General features: G+C 40.1%; 3 protein-coding genes across 3 annotated transcripts; 1 reads left to right on the plus strand and 2 right to left on the minus strand.

Moving 5' to 3' along the window:
- Positions 1-3,518: 3,518 nt before the first annotated feature.
- LOC115365771 (polymerase (DNA directed), beta) lies at positions 3,519-10,787 on the minus strand. Its single transcript, XM_030060924.1, has 14 exons — positions 10,563-10,787; positions 10,176-10,233; positions 9,707-9,773; positions 6,989-7,063; positions 6,835-6,893; positions 6,675-6,724; positions 6,398-6,449; positions 6,214-6,268; positions 6,046-6,118; positions 5,862-5,932; positions 5,674-5,760; positions 5,453-5,520; positions 5,026-5,165; positions 3,519-4,883 (listed from the first exon to the last, which is right to left on the minus strand). The coding sequence occupies exons 1-14, from the start codon at positions 10,621-10,623 to the stop codon at positions 4,789-4,791; spliced, it is 1,011 nt and encodes a 336-aa protein (XP_029916784.1). The 5' UTR covers positions 10,624-10,787; the 3' UTR covers positions 3,519-4,788.
- A 566-nt stretch (positions 10,788-11,353) lies between these two features.
- LOC115364967 (enkurin domain-containing protein 1-like) lies at positions 11,354-14,110 on the minus strand. The gene is made up of 8 exons (XM_030059679.1): positions 14,031-14,110; positions 13,571-13,623; positions 13,075-13,302; positions 12,684-12,844; positions 12,445-12,600; positions 12,023-12,165; positions 11,756-11,892; positions 11,354-11,648 (listed from the first exon to the last, which is right to left on the minus strand). The coding sequence occupies exons 1-8, from the start codon at positions 14,108-14,110 to the stop codon at positions 11,488-11,490; spliced, it is 1,119 nt and encodes a 372-aa protein (XP_029915539.1). The 3' UTR covers positions 11,354-11,487.
- An 18-nt stretch (positions 14,111-14,128) lies between these two features.
- Positions 14,129-17,081, plus strand: LOC115364968 (3-ketoacyl-CoA thiolase, mitochondrial-like). Its single transcript, XM_030059680.1, has 7 exons — positions 14,129-14,134; positions 14,379-14,495; positions 14,722-14,869; positions 14,991-15,166; positions 16,245-16,374; positions 16,519-16,589; positions 17,064-17,081. The coding sequence occupies exons 1-7, from the start codon at positions 14,129-14,131 to the stop codon at positions 17,079-17,081; spliced, it is 666 nt and encodes a 221-aa protein (XP_029915540.1).
- Positions 17,082-18,715: the final 1,634 nt, after the last annotated feature.

An 18,715-nucleotide genomic window follows, 5' to 3' on the forward strand; every position in this document is an offset into this window, starting at 1 on the left:
GAACAATAGGAATATAATGGATCTTAATGCTAGTTGTGACACTGAAGAGGCTGTGAATGTGTGTTCATATCAATATGACGGAGCACAGCCTTATAATTACGAGCCTGTTAGGCGTCAAAGAGACCAGGAACAGACCAGAGTCAGAAGAAATAACGGGCAGAGAGATTCAGCTGTGGTGCGAGGAGAACCAGTGGAGGACTGGGCAGGTGACCAGGGTTAGCTTGTAGATATATACGCATTTATCTATGAACGTCAGCAAGCGTTATCTAACACAGTGTTCCCATCACAACACTGTAAAGTTTGCTATCACGTATCAGGCTATAACTAATAATGATCGTCTAATACCAGCAGGAGTATTGATACTTACCCATAACGGAAACTAATGAGCTTCTATCAGTCGTATTTCACACTGCATCATATAAAGGCTGAATTATGCTTCCGCGTAGGAAGAGCGTACGGAGGTTGTGCGGAGCTTACGGGTTGTGCGACCGCCGCAGAGCCTTGCCGCGCGCCTCCCAAAAATTGTAACTACGCGGACCCTCCGCAGCCCCACAAGAGCTGTGATTGGTCCGCCGAAGTACACTATTTCCGGCATTTCGTTGCAACCGGCATCACATTCCTGTTGTTGTGCCGTCAGCGCCGTATTTTTTTTTTTTTTTTAAACTGTTGTGTCTCGACTCATCGGTTGTGTTTGAAAACTTTGGAGAGTGCCCGCACCTATACGACTCGTCCACTCGCCACAGAAGAGCAGCGACCATACGTCACAGGGTCTACGTTGGTGGGAGGAGAATTGCTCAGTGTGTTTGCAGAGGTATGTTGGACACACACGCGCTGCGTAGGAAATGCGTGCTTCGCACAACCCCCGTACGCTCTTCCAACGCTGAAGCATAATTCAGCCTTAACTCCACACTGCGTCGTATAGCGCTTTACCGGTACCGCAGGAGAGAGAGAGAGATAAACAGCTTCCTGATAAACGATAAACTGATTTTAAAGCCCCCGCCTTGTCGTCTGTCGCTGTCGTGCTGCTGCAGCCGCGTATAAACAAAAGTTGATTTATGATGCAAGTATGGTAGTCTGTGTGCGCCGCGCACCTGTCAGATCCGGCAGACCTGACCTGGTGGGCGCGGTGCTGGCTGGCATCAGGTGGGCCGGCCGGTGTGCGCCACCACCCGGTTTAAAGTAGCAACCAGCTGACATGCCGCTCCGGCACCGCGCTCCCCCGGTCCGCGGCACCCGGTCTGCCGGATCTGACAGGTGCCGCTCCGGCTGTCAGTCGGACACTTTCTGAAGAGGGAGGAAGTTACCTCCGACACTGTCAAGGTAAATAAACATCCCATGTCTGATTAAGAGAAACAAAAACGTCTTTTAGCTAAAAAGAAGACATGATGAATGTATTTGACCTATATTGATTTATGCTGACATTGGACCATGCCTGTTGTCGTATTTCAACGTGATGACGTGCATTCCCGGGGCGATCGCTTTAGGTAATGTGACTGCCCTGTGTGAGCAGCCCTTTACAGTAAAGTAACGAGTGTAGTTGTTGTCAACCCAACCCGGTTCATTGTCTCTGCTCTGCTTCGCTCCGTGGAGACAAACGGAGTGCTCAGCTCTGCCCGCGGTCAAACAGAGGAGAGGAGAGAAACTCAGCTCAATCATAAATGACAGCAAAACGCAATGGGGCCTGTTTATTTATGTTATTTACCTAATTTATGTGAACTTGTTTCATTTAAGCTCAGTGTGAGCGTCTACTGTGTTTTGCTGTCATTTATGGTCGCACTGAGTTTCTCTCCTCGAAAACGGTGGAGCCGACGTCTTGACAGGTTGGAGTTTGTGCAGCTAGCACAAACACAATAATTTACCATGATGATGATAAATAAATGCTATGTAAAACTACTGAAAACAGACCAACTCATTAGACCAAGACCGCTCAGACTCACTACCACCTACTGCTGCGCACTGAGCTGGAGCAGAGCTGAGGAGACCGACTCCATCTTGTTACGTCATATGACGCCATGTTGAAAAAAAGAGCGTTTTTAGGCGCTTTGCTCAAAACGGCCACTTTTTCCTCTAAATACGTGCCCTAATATCTTGTAAAACATATGAAATCCTGCATTAACCTTTCACATGGTCATTTTCACACAATGTTAAGTATAAATTTTGTAAAAAATTTAACCTGCAATATGCTCTTTAAGGCTGAGCGTTAGCTTGCAGCTCATCCATCCAGTCAAAACAAGACAATCACTGTTCTCCACACCAACACAAATCCCATCGCTCCGATCACCATTAATATCAAATCAATTCATCGTCAGTTAGGTAATTTGTTAAGTCCATGATTTACCTAATATTCGTCCGTAGATTGTTTGTCTACTTTTTACAGAGACGACTGCTCCTACAGCGTCAACTCCCGTGTGGTTGACACAAAAGTAATGTGGGTGTGTAACTGCCGAAGAATGCGGGCTTGACATCCTCCCATTGGCTGCTACTGCCGCATAGGACGCAGCCATTGGCTTCTTCTCGTCTATTTTCCTGGGATATCTTCTTGCATTTTATTTCAAACCATCATGCCTTGCGGTTATGGGGTGGTTACCGTGGCAACCTTGGTAAATAACGAGCGAGTGCGAGCTCGTGATTTGAAGTGTGCGTAGCTAGCTAGAGAAACAAAACAAAGATGTTTGCCGCGTTGTTTAAATAATAATAATAATTATGATAATTGCAAATCTTGTAAATAAGCAGCGTTAATAATTTCACTGCCCAAGAAGGTTTCATATCAAGCAGGTAACACATCAGTACACTTTGTAATGTGAAAAGTGGAAACATCAAGTCAACAAACCATTTTTTTATATATATATTTTTCTCCTTTTGGTGTCTGAATTAAATATTGCCAGTGGATTTATCATTGCAATATAAGGAAAGATATTACTTTAGTATTATAACGTTATTAGATAGCTATTAGCCTAAATAGTTAATGGCTGGCTAGTTATTCCAGCCACTATGTATGTATCTAGCATAAAATGTGTAACGCTATCACTAATGGCAACGAAAATTGAAATAAGCAAATTAATGAAAATAAAATGTTTTTCATCATTCAAACCAACATAACACCACAGTATATATACAGTAATGGTACCTAAGCCTTTTACATTTAATATTTCGTTCAGCCAATAAAATGTTTACTTGAGTTTTGAAACCGATTATGAGGTATCAAAACGGCTAATCTGTAATCTGTTGTTAGTAGGCTAGGCTTATAGACAAAATGTTAATCTAGTCCCTCCTGTGGCTGGCTTCAGGCAGACAGACAGGAGAGACACGTCTTTAACTGGAGGCGTCTTTTTGTAACATTACAATGGCCACAAAACAGACACACGCACACGCGCACACGCACACACGCACAGATTGCATCTTGAAACATTTTTAACCAAACAAAATATTTGCATAGCTAAAGATGTGGATTTTTTTTTTTTCACAAACATTTCCCCCCACATACCCTACAATTTTTTATTAATTCATTTCACTCATACTCTGGACAGACATCTCACCTTTATTTTAAAATCTCAACAGCTGACGACAGACCAGAAGCCACTTCAAACCCTGACTGTAATTCCTGCACACATCACAAACGTCTCTGATCCATAATCAGCGGACTTGGACAATAATACACACTTTCATTTTCATTTTTATCAGGCCACACACCAAATACAACTACAATAATAATAATAAAAAAAATCCCTTCAAGTCTAATATAGTAACAAACAGGACTGCTATTTTGGGGAACATATCTGTAATATAAATGAAGGATAATTTAACACTCCCATGTAAAAACCTCACACTTGCATTCACACATAAATGACGGAGGCTTTGATGTCAATAAATCTAAAAATTCCTAAAAATTAAGGATAGTCTGCCCCCCCCCCCCTCCCCCAACTGTACACAGTTCTTGTACATAAGAAACTGTGCCACAAAACAAGCTTCAGTTCTGTCAGTCTTGGAGCTGCTGTTAGTATCACCCTCCTTTTGTCATTTTTAGCCCATATTAACATAACAAACAGTACACACACCAAGCCAATTTTTCAGTTCCTCCAGACTGTTTCTGAAATGCTTAAGCTTTAAATACACAGTCAATTCTGTGTGATGAAGGAGACAAAGATCAACTGCGAAATGAAGGCAAACATGTAAACGATGCTGCTGTGCTGTCTGTGTTTGTAACAAAACTGCATCTCAATATCTTGCACTGCGGTGCCAAAGTGTGTATTCAAGGGCACTGACAGTTGTCAAGGCACATAAACAAAAACAACAGCACAAGAAGCCTGCCTAAATCAATACTACTAACTTCTAGTAGAGGTATTTCACAGTCTAATTTTGACATGTCAATTAAAAAGTAGTACAAATTTAACACACTGTTAAACATGGTTATTATTTTGCATACTGGTGCAAAATCCTGTAGCACTGAAGAAAAAAAGCTTATAAGCTTTTCCAAAATAAATATAGACCCTGGGGCAACTACACTTTGGCGGTTTTGATGCATGATTGTGTGTGTGCTATGATTGAAATCCCATTGATGATGATGTTTTAAATAGTTAAAACTGACCTGAAGAAAAAACAAATCTAAAAATGATAAATTAAAATGAGCTTTCACAGGTATTTTGTTTTGAAAATGGCAGCAACTGTTATATCAAAGTTATGCCATGTGGAGAGTCACAGTACTAACACAAAGACATTCATACACATGCTTCAGATTTTGTCTGCAGGTCGACTCTTGCTTAAAATACATGTGGCTGATCATTTTCATCTTCACTCGCTGCGGTCCTTTGGCTCTCTGTATTTATACTGGATGTATTCAAAGATGTCTCTCTCGCTGTCCACCATCAGAGGCTCTCCTGCTACTCCTGCAACAGATTCACAAAATAAGAAGAACAGATATTACAACTACAAGGCATGATTAACTGATTATGGATCAGTGATGGAAGTTACACTGGGAAGGGGTCATGCAAAGTGCTAATAAATCTGACAGGCGGAGCTGTGACTCACCAGTGACACCCAGTGGTCGTATGGTGTACTCATTCAGAGTGAAGCCCTTCTCCAGAGCATGAGCTCTCATGTTTTTATTGAAGATATCGCTCCCAGTGAAATACAGAACACCACAGTAGTACTGGTCCTTGGGAATTAACCTTTGGGTGATGGAGACGGGACAGAGAAATGTGGACAAGAGAGTAGAAACATAATAAAATGACAACGTTAGAGCAGGCGGTATGTCTGTAGAGTAAGGTAAAAATCGTGGTACTGGAAGGTTTGCTCCCTTCAGCAAAATTTACTTAATTTACTTAAAACAGGCATTTATCCTGTCAAAGTGCCTTTGAGCAACATAGTGAACTCCCACCATCTACATCACTGTAAGTTACTTTGTGCAATAGCATCAGTTAAATGTAAACATTAAAAGCAATACAAAATATGGCACCTAATATCAATACGCCGGTGAAGGAACTCTTCCTCATCTTCATCGCTCTGCTGCAGCTGGCAGACCCCCTAAAAAAACAAAAGCCATCACTTGGTACCAACAGTCGTGTGCGTCATCAGTTGAGGCAGGGCTGACTTTGTTACTGTGCTAAGGGCATTACCAAACGATGCATCAAATACATCTGCTTTAGCACATGTGAGCACATCAGGCAGCGGCCTCACCATGAACTTTGTGTCTCCTTTGGACAGAGTGTCAGTCACAAACCCGATGGACTCCAAATGCTCTACCACAGCATGCAGGAGCTTGGGCTAGAAAAGAGGGACAGATCAATAAAGTTTTAAGCGGTAAAACTGTGGTGCAACCAACTACATTTTCCCACAGGGTTAAAGATGCAAGAGAAGACTCTAACCTGCTTCTCGGTCTGAGAGGTGTAGTTTGGGTGGGTCAGCAAGATATCAATGTCACCACTGGACCCAGCACCTGGGAATTGTGGATATGGAAGTAAAAAGAGATATGCGCATGTCAGTTTTGCCAGTGCTTCAGTTTTAATTAGTGAAATTAATTAAAATGGGCAGAAAGGGATTTTTTTTCACCTCTCCTGTAGCTTCCACAGATTGTTCCAATATATTCTGTGTCAACCTTCTTCAACTCCTTGAGAATCAGAGCCTAAAAAAATACACACATAAATACACACTCCACGACAAGACAAGTACTGACAACTGCCAACGTGTACAAACAGAAAAGTCTAGATGTACACTCACCTCCATCCTCTCCATTTCAGCACGTGGAATCCTTTTCTCAAATTCCTCAAAGTACCTGAAGGAAGTAAAAAAGAAGATTTGTTAAAACACTGTGCCTGGCAAGACATGCTAAATAAATAAAAAGAGACACGATGATATTCAGACAGAGCTTGTTGTTGTTTTAAGAGCAATCCACCCAATGTACCTGAGTCCAATCTGTTGATGATGATTTAGCTTGTGCTCGATTTTCTTCAAATCTAAAAATACAACAAAAACAGTCAAAGACAATCTTCAGTACTGTCATGCTAACAGACCTATATATGCACTGTGCACATTTCAAAACATAAGATTGTGTGTCTGATATGTATGGCTCAAGCTATATAGATCAGGAATGGGTTCACACTATGTATGTGAAACAACTTTGTGATAGGTCTAGCAGCTTTCTACCAAATTGTTTTGATGCAGCTCAATGCAAAACAAACCTTCTAGTGTCTTGACTCCATCCTCATAGAACTTCCTGGCAGCGGCAGGACTAAACGAAAGGCCCAAGAGAAGCAGTTTGTTACAGAAAGGATCAACAGGTGCATGTTTCTTAGTAATGATGCATCCAACTGGGATAATCCAATGTAAATTTGAACATACCCAATTCCCGTGACTCTGGTGAGGAAATTGATGGAGGAGCTGGTGTCATCATTTCGAATCTAGAGAGAAAAAACACAAATGCATCGCACCAGTCTGTTTAATATGTGAAAGTCAAACTATAATAAAAGCAAAATTCTGACGGTCTGACACTCACCTTTTCCAGTTTCCGAAGCTTGCCAGTTTGTAGGAACTCATCAATCTTCTCTGCAATTTTAGCTCCCACACCATCCTATTGAAATGTGAAAATCAGCGTGAGGGTACTAAACATTATTATGTGCGCTGATTATGTAAGACATGCAGAGTAGCTGACTGCTGTTGACTGGCAAAAATCTATGACAAACATCTTCAGGCTAGAGCAGAGGACACCGCATGACAGCGACATGAACATGCTGGTGTTTGAGAGGACAAATCAGGAGGAGTCACTTCCAGCTTCTGGGCATCATCACATTGAAGTGGAATCTCATCAGCTCCAACACAAAGAAGGCACAATAAAAGACAAAATTTCAACAGCTGAAAATAGAAAATGTCAAGTCATCTGTCTAGATAAAAGGGGCTGTCATTGAGGGCTATCCCTTTAATATACTGTGTTTGAGAGACAGTGAATCTCCTTTGTTGTCATTTCCTCGTATATAAATATGAAGAAATGACAACAAAACTCATTAATGACTTTAATTTGAAAAATCACATGTGGATTAATATGCTTCTAGCTGGAAACAGTACCCAGCAAATGTGGACACAAGCATTCCTATTATATTAACTATTATTATTATCATCAGTATTGTTATTATATTGCTAAAAATTACTTGCACTTCCCTACTTCCAGATATACATAACAGCATCAGGTTCAGTTAGTTAAATGAAACAATACAATTTTTGTGAAATGCAGATGGTGCTGTGAAAGGGAATTTGCTTAAAAATTTGCTTCCACCTATTTAACAAAGTAAAGGCTTTTTTGTAAAGTGAGTTGAGTCTTGCATGTTGCTATGGTCCTAATCCCTAAATTGAGATGAGAATATCTCATTTTGTCAGTTTATAACCAAAACCATCCCACATCCTACATCACTTCCTGCTGCTGCCAGGATAAGTAACACACTGACTGAGCTGCTGAAAAAAAAAAAAAAAAAAAAGTGATCGGCTGTCAGCTGTCTCCCATGAGGAAACTTCATGGTACCAGTGGAAAGAAAACGGCTGGGAAAATCATTATCAACACGGCACAACCAAGCAACCACATGAATACAAAACTTTCTAGAGAAAAACTGTAAGAGGCCTTTGAAATTAACATCACTAATTACTGTTATCCAAGTTTACACAAGCTAATGTCGGCTCAAGTCCTTGCACACCATACCACAAATGCCTGAGCAATATTCTCATCTAATTCAATGGAGATTTCTGGAGGAACACCGTTCCTACGCACTGCTGCAGTTACCCTCTCTCCCTGTGGTGGCAATGGATGTGTATGATTGAAAGCAGAATGAACATTTCACTGATTCTTCGGAATTTGGATAAAACAGATTTTAATTAAAAAAAAAAAAAAAGTGCGTTAAATTACAAAATCTGAAGGTATATCATTATAGGCCAAGGTCTTGGCTGTTCAGCAATGTACCGGTGCAACCTCCTCATTTTGCATATTTTTCATAAAATAGGTTTTTCCAGTTATTAGACTACTTTGTTTTTGTCAACACCGTCACTGTAATGTTTTTTTTTTTATTTGAAAAACATATTTTTGTATTAAAGAGACTATTACTTTAATAACTCAACAGCACCAAAGAAACATATTGTAAGCATATTCATTTAAAACCAATATAACTGCCTCTGATGGTGGTGACACTAATCTGACGGTGGTGACAGTCGCCTCATTAAAACATACATTTCCAAAATTTATACCACTCAAGTCAATGGCTTCTTGCTTAACAACTTTATTTAACTATTTGGTATAAAAAATAACAATCCTGAGCACTGTTATAAGCATTTTTCAGACTTCAGTCATCACTGTCAGACAGAAAACCTGACGGTGGTGACGTCTGACGGTGGTGACAAAAACCTTCTCTAAGCATGAGTTGTTCACATTAGCCATCTTGTTTCCCCCCTGTTGCTACCTGCATCAGACCTCTTCTTAAAAAGTATACATTTATTCCATAATCTAATTTAATATATTTTATACAGAAGTGACGATGTTGACAATTTATGGTTGTGACAGTAGCAGTGTCCAAAAATATGAAGAGATTTAAGAGAAAATAGAAAACTTCCAGGAGCCTGAGCGGTCTTGAAGCATGCAGTAGAGCTGAAGGTTTGAAAAGGGCTCCTCAGGAATGTAATTGACCTTGTAGTTTTTTTATTATTATTTTTAAAATATATATCTGACGGTGGTGACGATTATCTGGGACACATTTTGAGCAACCACAAAATAATAGTAAATATTGTTCAAAACCCATTGTTTGTAGTTTTTAATACATATGATGATGTACTCTTTCATGTGGTAAAGATATTATTCAATGAAATTATTACTTTTTGTTGTTTTAATCAAGTTGAAATGATTATCTCCTATCCGAGGACAACTAGTTTTGTAGGCCATGGGCCAACATATAATCATTAAATTAATACAAATTAAAAATAAACCTATAAAAGAACCTTACAAATGTGCAAAGGACCCCCTGATTATGCCCTTGATTCTTTTTATTCATTAAAATGTTGTAAATTTCCAGCAAAAATAGCATTTTTCTTAGTGGGACATGATTTATCCAAATTCTCAAGAATCAGTGATTTATCAAGTAATATGTATTGTTTATTATTTGCTCTTTGCCATTTCCACACACTGAATGGTCAAACTAAAGCCTGCAATAGAAAGCAGTACGACTATATTCAGTACACATACCAGTTTCTTAGCCTCAGCACCACTTTTGATCTTCTCTGGGTACTTGGCAATGGTAGATGCTGCTTTCCTTAAGACAGGACACAAGAGCAAGTTATGAGGCAATGAGGCAGTAAATTGCTGCAGTTCTTTTTTGGTTACTAGGTAAGACAATGTACTGTCAGGATCACCCCAGCTAAAATTAAAAATATAAACTGTATTTCCTGTTATTTTCCATGCATACAGCCTCTGGATGCGTTTTAGAGCGCAACTGTCTTGGCTGGGACTAACTTATGTTTCCAAACACCCCTCTGTTTCTTTTTAAATGTTTTCTGATCAGACACAAGAACCCAAAGCCCTCCATAACACACACACACACACACACACACACACACACACACACACACACACACACACACACACACACACACACACACACACACACACACACACACACAAGCCAACTCTCTATTAACCAGACCAATGAGCTTACCTGTACGCATTGTATTTGTGTATCGCCCTGTTGACGTTTTTCTCGTAATTGGCCAACTCTGGAAGTGAAAGTGAAATAATGTACGAGTTATTATTTGTTGTTACACTGGTGTTAATCTGACTCTGAGGTCAGCTTGGTGTCACGATGCAGGAGCAGGACTTTAAATGACAGGCAGGCCACCGTCAGCGTCACAGGACCTTTAAATCTCTCCAGCCCAATGAAGCTGATAAAAAATACCAACATCTTTCGGCATGTGTTGAATTATTTAACAAATAAAATACACGTTAAGTTACGGTAGCCGGCAAAATAGCAAGCTAGCCATATATTATTAGACTGAAAGGCTTGGTGATAATTAGCTAAGCTCCACCGCCTGTCTTCACCACGTACCGACTAGGAAGTCTGTTATTCCCTCGTTCAGGGACTCCTGAGGCGCTTTCCTTTTGCTCATCTTTGTTCAGTCCGTTCTTCAATCTGTGACGGAAACGTACTTGTTTTTTGGGCAGGAAGGAAGAGTTAAAACATTGCTTAGTAGACTTAGCAGCTAGCTAGCACATTTGCTAGTCCAAGCTAAACAATGACCGAATGACGTCTGGGGGCAGGGCGTGCGTAAGACGTCACACATCGTTATAGCTGACGTCGACATTAAAAAAAAAAAAAAAAAAAAAAAAAAAAAAGAAAGAAAGAAAAGAAAAAGAAAAGAAAAGAAAAAGAAAAACCTTACCATTACATAAAATAACATTAAAATTCTTCCTCTTATTATTATTATTTAATTCTAAAAGCAATTTGAATTTTCATTCTAGTTTAATCTGAATAAAATGTTTTCACAGAGAGTGTGTGAGTATAAATTAAATGTTACAAGCAAAAAATAAATTGGAACTCTGATCTTTCTTAAACACCATACTGCATTTTAATGACATTTTACTTTTAAAGAATACAAAAAAATACATATTGTTTTGATTTAATCATAAAATAAACATAATTAACAATCAACAAACAATCGACAAAGGAGAACATATCACATCTCAGCCAGTGATACTTCATCAGTGCTGACTGCAGGGACCTCATGAGTTTGTTTTGCAACATCTAACATTTTTCCTTGAGGGAAAGGTTGCATATCTAGCAGAAAAGTGTACTGCACTTGGCATCATGTAATAATCAATCCATTTGTAATCTTTTTCAGTTTAAAAAATGACACTACATTCTGATATTATTATTCTGTAAGCTATGTTACAAGTTTCAAGGTGACGTTATATGAAACCAAAAGCTATGTTGATTCAGCTGGTGGTTCCACACAGAACCAGGGCTGTCTGTGCTAAGAATTTGTTTTGATATATACTTTGTCCCTGGAGAAGATCTTGATGGCCTCCTCCATTTCAGACAGCCTGCAGTCGAGATGAGCGCGACGTGAACGAACGCTCAGAGTGTCCGATCTGACCGGGAGAGACAGGAGCTCAGCCACCAGGACCTTATGAGCTGAGGAAAAAAACAGACAAATCAGGATCAGAAAAAACAACGATTAAGTCATCATTCACTGTATCATAATTCATTTGAGGGCAGAGGTTATTGGATCAGATGCATACCCTCTTTGAGGGACTGCAGCGTGTCCTGTCTGTCCTTCTCTGACATCAGGGTGTGGCCCGGTGGGATGCTCGGATCAGGTATATTCCTCTTCCTCTCCTCTTCCTCCTTACGCCACTGTTCTTTCCTCTCCTGAAGACTATACGTTTGAGTGACAGAGAATGGATAGCATTGGACAACAGTAAAACTCAGTCTCCTGATCATATATTTCAACTAGAAATATACTGCCTAATTTACCTTATTTTGTAAATGATTATACATTTACTCACTACTGTGGCACCTGTCCCTTGACTGCACTGGGCACAGGCTTGTCTTTGAGGTTTGTAAGTGACTGGGAGCGACGCAGTGTCGTCTTTGATGCGGCCCGGGCATTATGCTTTATAAAGTCCACGGTCTTGCCTTGAATCTGCAACTATATCCACATACAGCACTCATAGGAGGTCATGCAACTAGGGTGGCAACTAACATTTTCAGTATTGATTTTTTTTTATTATTATGAACTTAGGCTACAAAATGTCAAATAAAGACAAATGACCATCACAATTTACCACAACCCATCTATTATCAAAATGAGGTTTGAGTAATTTTATATTGATTGACTAACTGTTTCAGCTTTAATGCAGTTAAAAATATGCCTCATGATTTCCTTGTCAGAAAACATATGGTGCTCAAATTTACTGGCTGTTCTCACTTGCAGATTTTGGTCCCGTATAGAAGAGCAGGAGGCCGGCCGCCGCAAAGCAGAGGGAGAAGGATTGTCATGAGGTCTGCGGGGGCCACCAGAGCCATGGCAAGAGTGGGCCCTCAGAAAGTTTTGACACTGTGGTTTAACAGCTGGGCTAGCCTCCTGCATGAAGGAGAGAGACTGGATTAGAAGTAAACCTGAGGAAACGACTCCATTATTTTTATCTGTTGGTGACACACACTTACCTGTAGCTGTGCCATAACCCTGGATGGGACATCATGGTATTTAGAGGAGGTCCAGAGAGCTTTAACTGGAACAGAGCGGGACATGGCTCTCTCAGCCTCCTGCTCTTTGCAACGCCTCTGGATCTCCCTGAGCCGACGCACATTCTCATTCACCAGCTTCTCTGAGGGGCAAAGGTCACAAAAGTTATCTGAAAATCAGTACTGCTGCAACAAGATCATGTCAAGTGGATAACTTTCTGTGAGGTCTTTGTCATAGATGGAGATGTTCAACACGGAGATTAAAGCTGGTTAGAGACACACTGATACCATTCGACAAGACAAAACAGAATTGTCCATCTTTTAAGAGCACTGCTTTACAGAGATAATAAAAGGAGCTGACAGTTGCACCTACTTTGTTTAGGGGGATTAGCAGTGATGGAGATCCCATCTAGTTTGAGGAGTTCCCCCATTACCCCTCTCTGTCCCCGTTCCAGGATGTGAGTTGCATCGGGACCGATGCGGGGAGGAGGGGGACGGGTACGAGCACTGTAGCACCCAGGATACAACACGGGGTCTGGGGCGAGCGGCCCTGACAGCAGGCCCAACGTTCCATCAGAGTTTCCCTCTAAACGGCCACGGGCTGGGAGAAGAAAGGAGAATGGAAAGCGTTACTTTAAGACAACACATAATCCATAAAACAAAGACATTTCACGCACATTGTGTCATGATGACATTTGTGAATATGTCCCATTTACCATGAAAGTGCTATATTTTTAATAAAGAGTGTCTGTCTGCTGGGTTATTTCTACGTGTGATGCACAGCTGACTCAGACAACATATGGAGATCATGGATGTCTGTGGTGCTTAGGCCACTGTAATAACCCAGGGCTCTGCTGGCTGCATCTCACCGGAGACAGGTCGGTGGTAGTACTCCGGGAAGACAGAGGGATCCGTTTGTGAGCTGAAATCAGGGACCCAACGTCCATATACATTGGAGTTCAGGCACTCCAAAGTTCAGGCACTCCAAAAATGTCCGTCCCAATATTGCTGGAATATATTCGCAATTCAATAGCAAATTCAATATCTGTCCCCCACAATGTTGAAATGGTGGTTTTGGCCCTGGCTGAAATGCACACCGCGGAATTTATGGTGGAGATCTGCCATTTGCCACATAGGCTATCATAGACATGCTATAGACATAAACAACTTTTCACTGAAGCAGATGAAGAACCAAGACTTTTGGTGGAATTAACTATTAGATTACTAATATACACACTTAGCTTTTACGTCAAATGAGCCTTATTTCATCAAAGTGCACCAATGAACTGCAAAACACGTCTATATAGATGTAAAATCACTCTTTCTAGCCCCACGACCGCTGTGTCCATACAGCACTCATAAACAGTTTGGCCTTGGATGACATAATCACAAACATTTTGGCTATCCATACTCAAAACTAATCTGAGATGTCAGTATAGGAGCGAAATAGAAAATGAATTGCAAATAAACAATAACAGCTACACAGCAAATAATAAGAGTGGTGCAGATATAATGTAGATAAAGCTAATTTATATTACTATATCTGTAGCAAATGTGTTATCGAGATTGACATAATGTCATCATTTTAATTTGTGGATCTTACGTATTATGTTATGTGTCGTGCTGTTACTCATTAACAAAACCGAGGATGGGTGTATTTTCTGTGTGTGATTGTAGGAGATCTGCCTAAAGGAGTCAGAGGTGGTCTTGTGTGGGGGGTCAGAGAGCATGAGCCAGGCTCCATATGCTGTGCGCAACATACGATTCGGTACTAAGTTTGGAGTTGACCTCAAGGTTGTTTTTTCTTGATGTTCTCTACTTACCGTAATAGCATTATTTATTTGTTATTGTTATTAATTTTTTAAATACCTATCACATGCATGGGTCCATGCTCTGGGCACGAACATTTTATCTTCAAAGACCTTGAACAAGAAACAAAAAATTACAGCCACACCACATGTTGGCCGGGTAGGGAAAAGAGATGAAGTCCTTCATAAAGCTCTCGTCATCTCCTTGACAGATGGAGGACACTTTGTGGGCGGGGCTGACTGACCAGCACGTCAAGATCCCTATGGGCATCACAGCAGAAAACCTGGCCGACAAATACCAGATCACACGAGAAGAATGTGACAAGTACGCACACCAGACGCAGCAGAGGTGGAAGGCAGGTGAGAGCAGTTTCTTATAGATCCATGGTCCTGTTACCCTGCATGTGCACGTTCACTACCCAGTGGAAGACAGTGTCTTTATTATTGGGATCTTAACTTTTTTTTTTTCTTTAACCTCCAGCTCATGAGGGTGGTCACTTCACAGCAGAAATTGCTCCCATTGATGTGAAGGCCAAGAAAGGCACGGTGGCCATGGCTCAGGATGAACACCCTCGCCCCCAGACCACGCTGGAGCAGATGGCCAAACTACCTCCTGTCTTCAAGAAGGGAGGAACCGTCACTGCTGCCAATGCATCGGTGAGCCCAGACCACCATTTTGTTTGTGTGAAGTTTTGAGATCAACAGTTTGTCAGCTTCTCTAATTCCACTGGAACTCAATATTATAGTCTGGGATAAATCTAAAAACAGAACTGTCTCAGTTATTGCAAAGTGTAGCCTACATAAGACGTTATCACCTGTTAACAACATCATATGTAGCTCCCTGACACTTAATGTCATTACTATTGGAATAAAATGGGGCATCAGTACCCAATACTCAGAAGCTGCTCAGCCAGTTTGGGAACGAAAAGATGCCCATTCACAGGTTTGTGATAACTGGGGTTAGTCACGCTTCTTAAGGTTTGAATTATTTATTAGTTCTTGTTTTTTAACACTCCATTAGACATTATGACTTTCTGCAGTTTCATTTTATCTGGCAGTAGTTAAAATGAGAGACAGTAAACAAGCATTTTAGATAAATATAAAATTAATTAACATTCTCATACATGCATTCATTCATTCAAACAAAAACTTATTTTGTTTTTGAATTAAATTCCTACATTTTCAGTTGAGCTAAAATACACTGAACAAAATGGAAATAGTAAAGGACATAATAAAAAGAAGCAGTGGAGATCCGAACAGAATTACACATCTAATCTAACTAAAAAGGAGGGAATCTCTGATTGTCTGTAAGTGTGTCAGTTCTTCGGTTATCTCAGCAACCATTCATCTGATCGACTTTACACTTGACGGGTGTTTTTTCTGACGACTAAAGAAGAGCAGTGTGTGTGAGTATGAAGTTTTTTCAGATGAGCCATTCTCCAGAAAGCTGCAAGCAGCAACACTGGCGGCCAAGCATCCGGCCTGCTCTGAAAAGGCATGATTAGAACAGGCACTACGCTGGCAAACATAAATATAATATACATGCATTGTGTGCGATACATGCAAACAAAAACATAAATGAAGAGAACAAACAAATCGACATATAATGCAATGCAAAAACATACATAAAACAAATGACACACTCATACATTCAGTATGGACAGAGTTTTCTGCAGCACACATCCACAATGAAAAACGCCGTCACCAAACACAGCATGATCCTCCTCATCGGCAGGGTGTATCGGATGGTGCTGCTGCTGTGGTGATTGCCAGTGAGGATGCGCTGAAAGAGCACAAGCTGAAACCGCTTGCCAGGATAGTGGCATATCATGTGTCAGGTTGTGACCCGAGCATCATGGGAATTGGTGAGTGACACAGGTGATGGACATGCTGTACCACTTGAGCAAATATCTTTATTTCTTTCACAAAAAATAGAGGAAAAAGAAATCATAGTATTTGGCAAAATTTCTTGTTTCTAAAGACTATCTTGTGTTTTTGAATCATTCTAGGCCCGGTTCCAGCGATCACAGAGGCTCTTAAGAAGGCAGGACTGTCTCTCAAAGACATGGATCTTGTTGAGGTATGTTAATGCAGTGCAAAACAGTAAAGAAATGAATCTCAGTCACTTCATGCTACAGAGGTTTTCATGGTTGGGACTGTGGGTTTCCTGTCGGACAAAGCTTAGACAAAGCCCCTTCTCATTTTTGCTCGATCCCTGAATGTCTGTGGGGTACATGACCCCACAGACTTTCAGGGATTGAGCTGCTACTGGATCCCACAGACATCCGACAGCTTGCCTAACATCACTGTTCATGATTCAAACTGCACACAAATACATAAAATGGGCCGACTCCAAAAGCATCTATTCACTCCTGAAAACCAGGAAAAAAAACAGTAGCTAAAATTCTCCAGAGCTATCACTTAATTATCTATTTAACTAAATGGCAAGTGTTTGGCCTATTCTACAGCACAATCTCCTCATTACAACTAATAGAAAATTATTTATTCTCAAGCCCTCATGAATATCTTGTTACCCTCAGTCTCCCCCACTCAGTGTTTGGTGCCCCCTTGAGGCCGGCCTCCTGCTTTGCAGCCCTCTGTCACACTGCACTGATGCACACTGACTGATTGTGCTAGGTCTTATGAAATGCCGAGGTCTGTTTTACAAAAATATATACCACTGATGCACATAACAGTGATTTTGGCAACCATTAACACACACTCATAAAATAGAAGGTGGTCTCTATGGAAGTGGGACTCTGCTGATTGTGTTTGCCCTGGCACAGAGGACGATTTGCATTAGGAGCTCATTTTGCCTGCCTCATGTTGCCACTTGTTACTTTTTCAGTCTTTTTTTCATGAAAATATACAATAAATATTGCTGTATAATGTTGCCTTGCTTCAAGCCGTGTGAATTTTACAGGATAACTGGAGTTGTGTGGTGGTGCTTAGGCCCATGAGGCTGTGTGTGTGTGTGTCTAGAGTACAGGACAGGCGTCTAGGCCACATTGACTCTTGTAGCATATCATTAACTCAGAGTAGAGTAGGAGTTTGGTCCGAGGTTGGACCGGGGTCACTGGGCTGTTTCCATGTGGAGGAAGGTTCTCTACCTGCAGCAAATGCAAGTCTGAACTGTCATGCAACTGATGATTTTGTATTTCTCAATAAAATACTGTTTGAAAAAAGGAAAATGTGCCTTTTTTGTGTGTGTTTCCTATTTTCTCATGTATTTATATGTGTGTGTGTGTGTGTGTGTGTGTATATATATATATATATATATATATATATATATATATATATATATATATATATATATATATATATATATATATATATATATATATATATCTTTTTTTTTTTTTTTTTGGCAAGAAATTATATCATCCAACAATCAGCCACCACTGTACAATACACCACTAGCCTGCATATTCAACTTTTTTGTTTATCTTTTCACTAAGTTTTATCACATTCATGCTTTAAACTGTGATGTGTGGCTGTGCATCTACAACCACATTTATGCACAGAACAAAAAATATGTGATTATTATTTTTATGATAGCTGGCTTTAGAACACTTAATGAATAATATTGCTCTACACAAAAAAGTTTAACAATGCCCTGATTAAAAAAAATAATAAGTAGGAGTAGGTGTAAACTAAACTCTACTTTTGAAAACAAATTAAAATAAAGCCAGGATTAATTTACATGAATTTGTTGTTACATAGTAAAAAGAAATTTCATAAAAGATTTGTAAATATTTTGTAGCAGTCATGTAGAAAATGTTTTGGAATAATTTAGCTGTTTTTAATTGAAAGAATGAACGTGCATATTAATATTCCAATTTTTTGACATACTTTTTATTTGAAAAATTCTAACCCAAACCACTGCGATGGACTGGCGACCTGTCCAGGGTGTTTCACTGCCTTCGCCCTATGAGCGCTGGGATAGGCTCCAGCACCCCCCCGCGACCCTAGTGAGGAAAAGCGGTTTAGAAGATGAGTGAATGAATGAATGAATAACCCAAACCATCATTTTTTTGTTTGTCATTTTTATGTGAATGTAAATTAATGAAAAAACAAAAACTAACAAACTTACAAACATTTATGGATTACACATCAAAGATGTATTCATGGCATATTAAGCAACATAGACTCAAGAATACATACAAATTTACCATATTGTGTTTCTATATTTTTCTTTTTCCATAT

Source organism: Myripristis murdjan, chromosome 9, assembly GCF_902150065.1.
Source record: "Myripristis murdjan chromosome 9, fMyrMur1.1, whole genome shotgun sequence".
Classification (NCBI taxonomy): Eukaryota; Metazoa; Chordata; class Actinopteri; order Holocentriformes; family Holocentridae; genus Myripristis; species Myripristis murdjan.

Excerpts from the sequence above, each read along its gene's own strand:
- LOC115365771 (XM_030060924.1), bottom strand. The coding sequence starts at position 10,623 with ATGAGCAAAAGGAAAGCGCCTCAGGAGTCCCTGAACGAGGGAATAACA. Across the intron at positions 6,725-6,834 it reads ACCAGAGTCACGGGAATTGG|TCCTGCCGCTGCCAGGAAGT; the intron begins GTATGTTCAAAT and ends CCTTTCGTTTAG. Across the intron at positions 6,119-6,213 it reads CTGAAATGGAGAGGATGGAG|GCTCTGATTCTCAAGGAGTT; the intron begins GTGAGTGTACAT and ends GTATTTTTTTAG.
- LOC115364967 (XM_030059679.1), bottom strand. The coding sequence starts at position 14,110 with ATGGATAGCCAAAATGTTTGTGATTATGTCATCCAAGGCCAAACTGTT. Across the intron at positions 13,624-14,030 it reads ATGGACACAGCGGTCGTGGG|CTCACAAACGGATCCCTCTG; the intron begins GCTAGAAAGAGT and ends CCCTGATTTCAG. Across the intron at positions 13,303-13,570 it reads CTACCACCGACCTGTCTCCG|CCCGTGGCCGTTTAGAGGGA; the intron begins GTGAGATGCAGC and ends TTCTTCTCCCAG.
- LOC115364968 (XM_030059680.1), top strand. Across the intron at positions 15,167-16,244 it reads TCACTGCTGCCAATGCATCG|GGTGTATCGGATGGTGCTGC; the intron begins GTGAGCCCAGAC and ends CCTCATCGGCAG. Across the intron at positions 16,375-16,518 it reads CCCGAGCATCATGGGAATTG|GCCCGGTTCCAGCGATCACA; the intron begins GTGAGTGACACA and ends GAATCATTCTAG.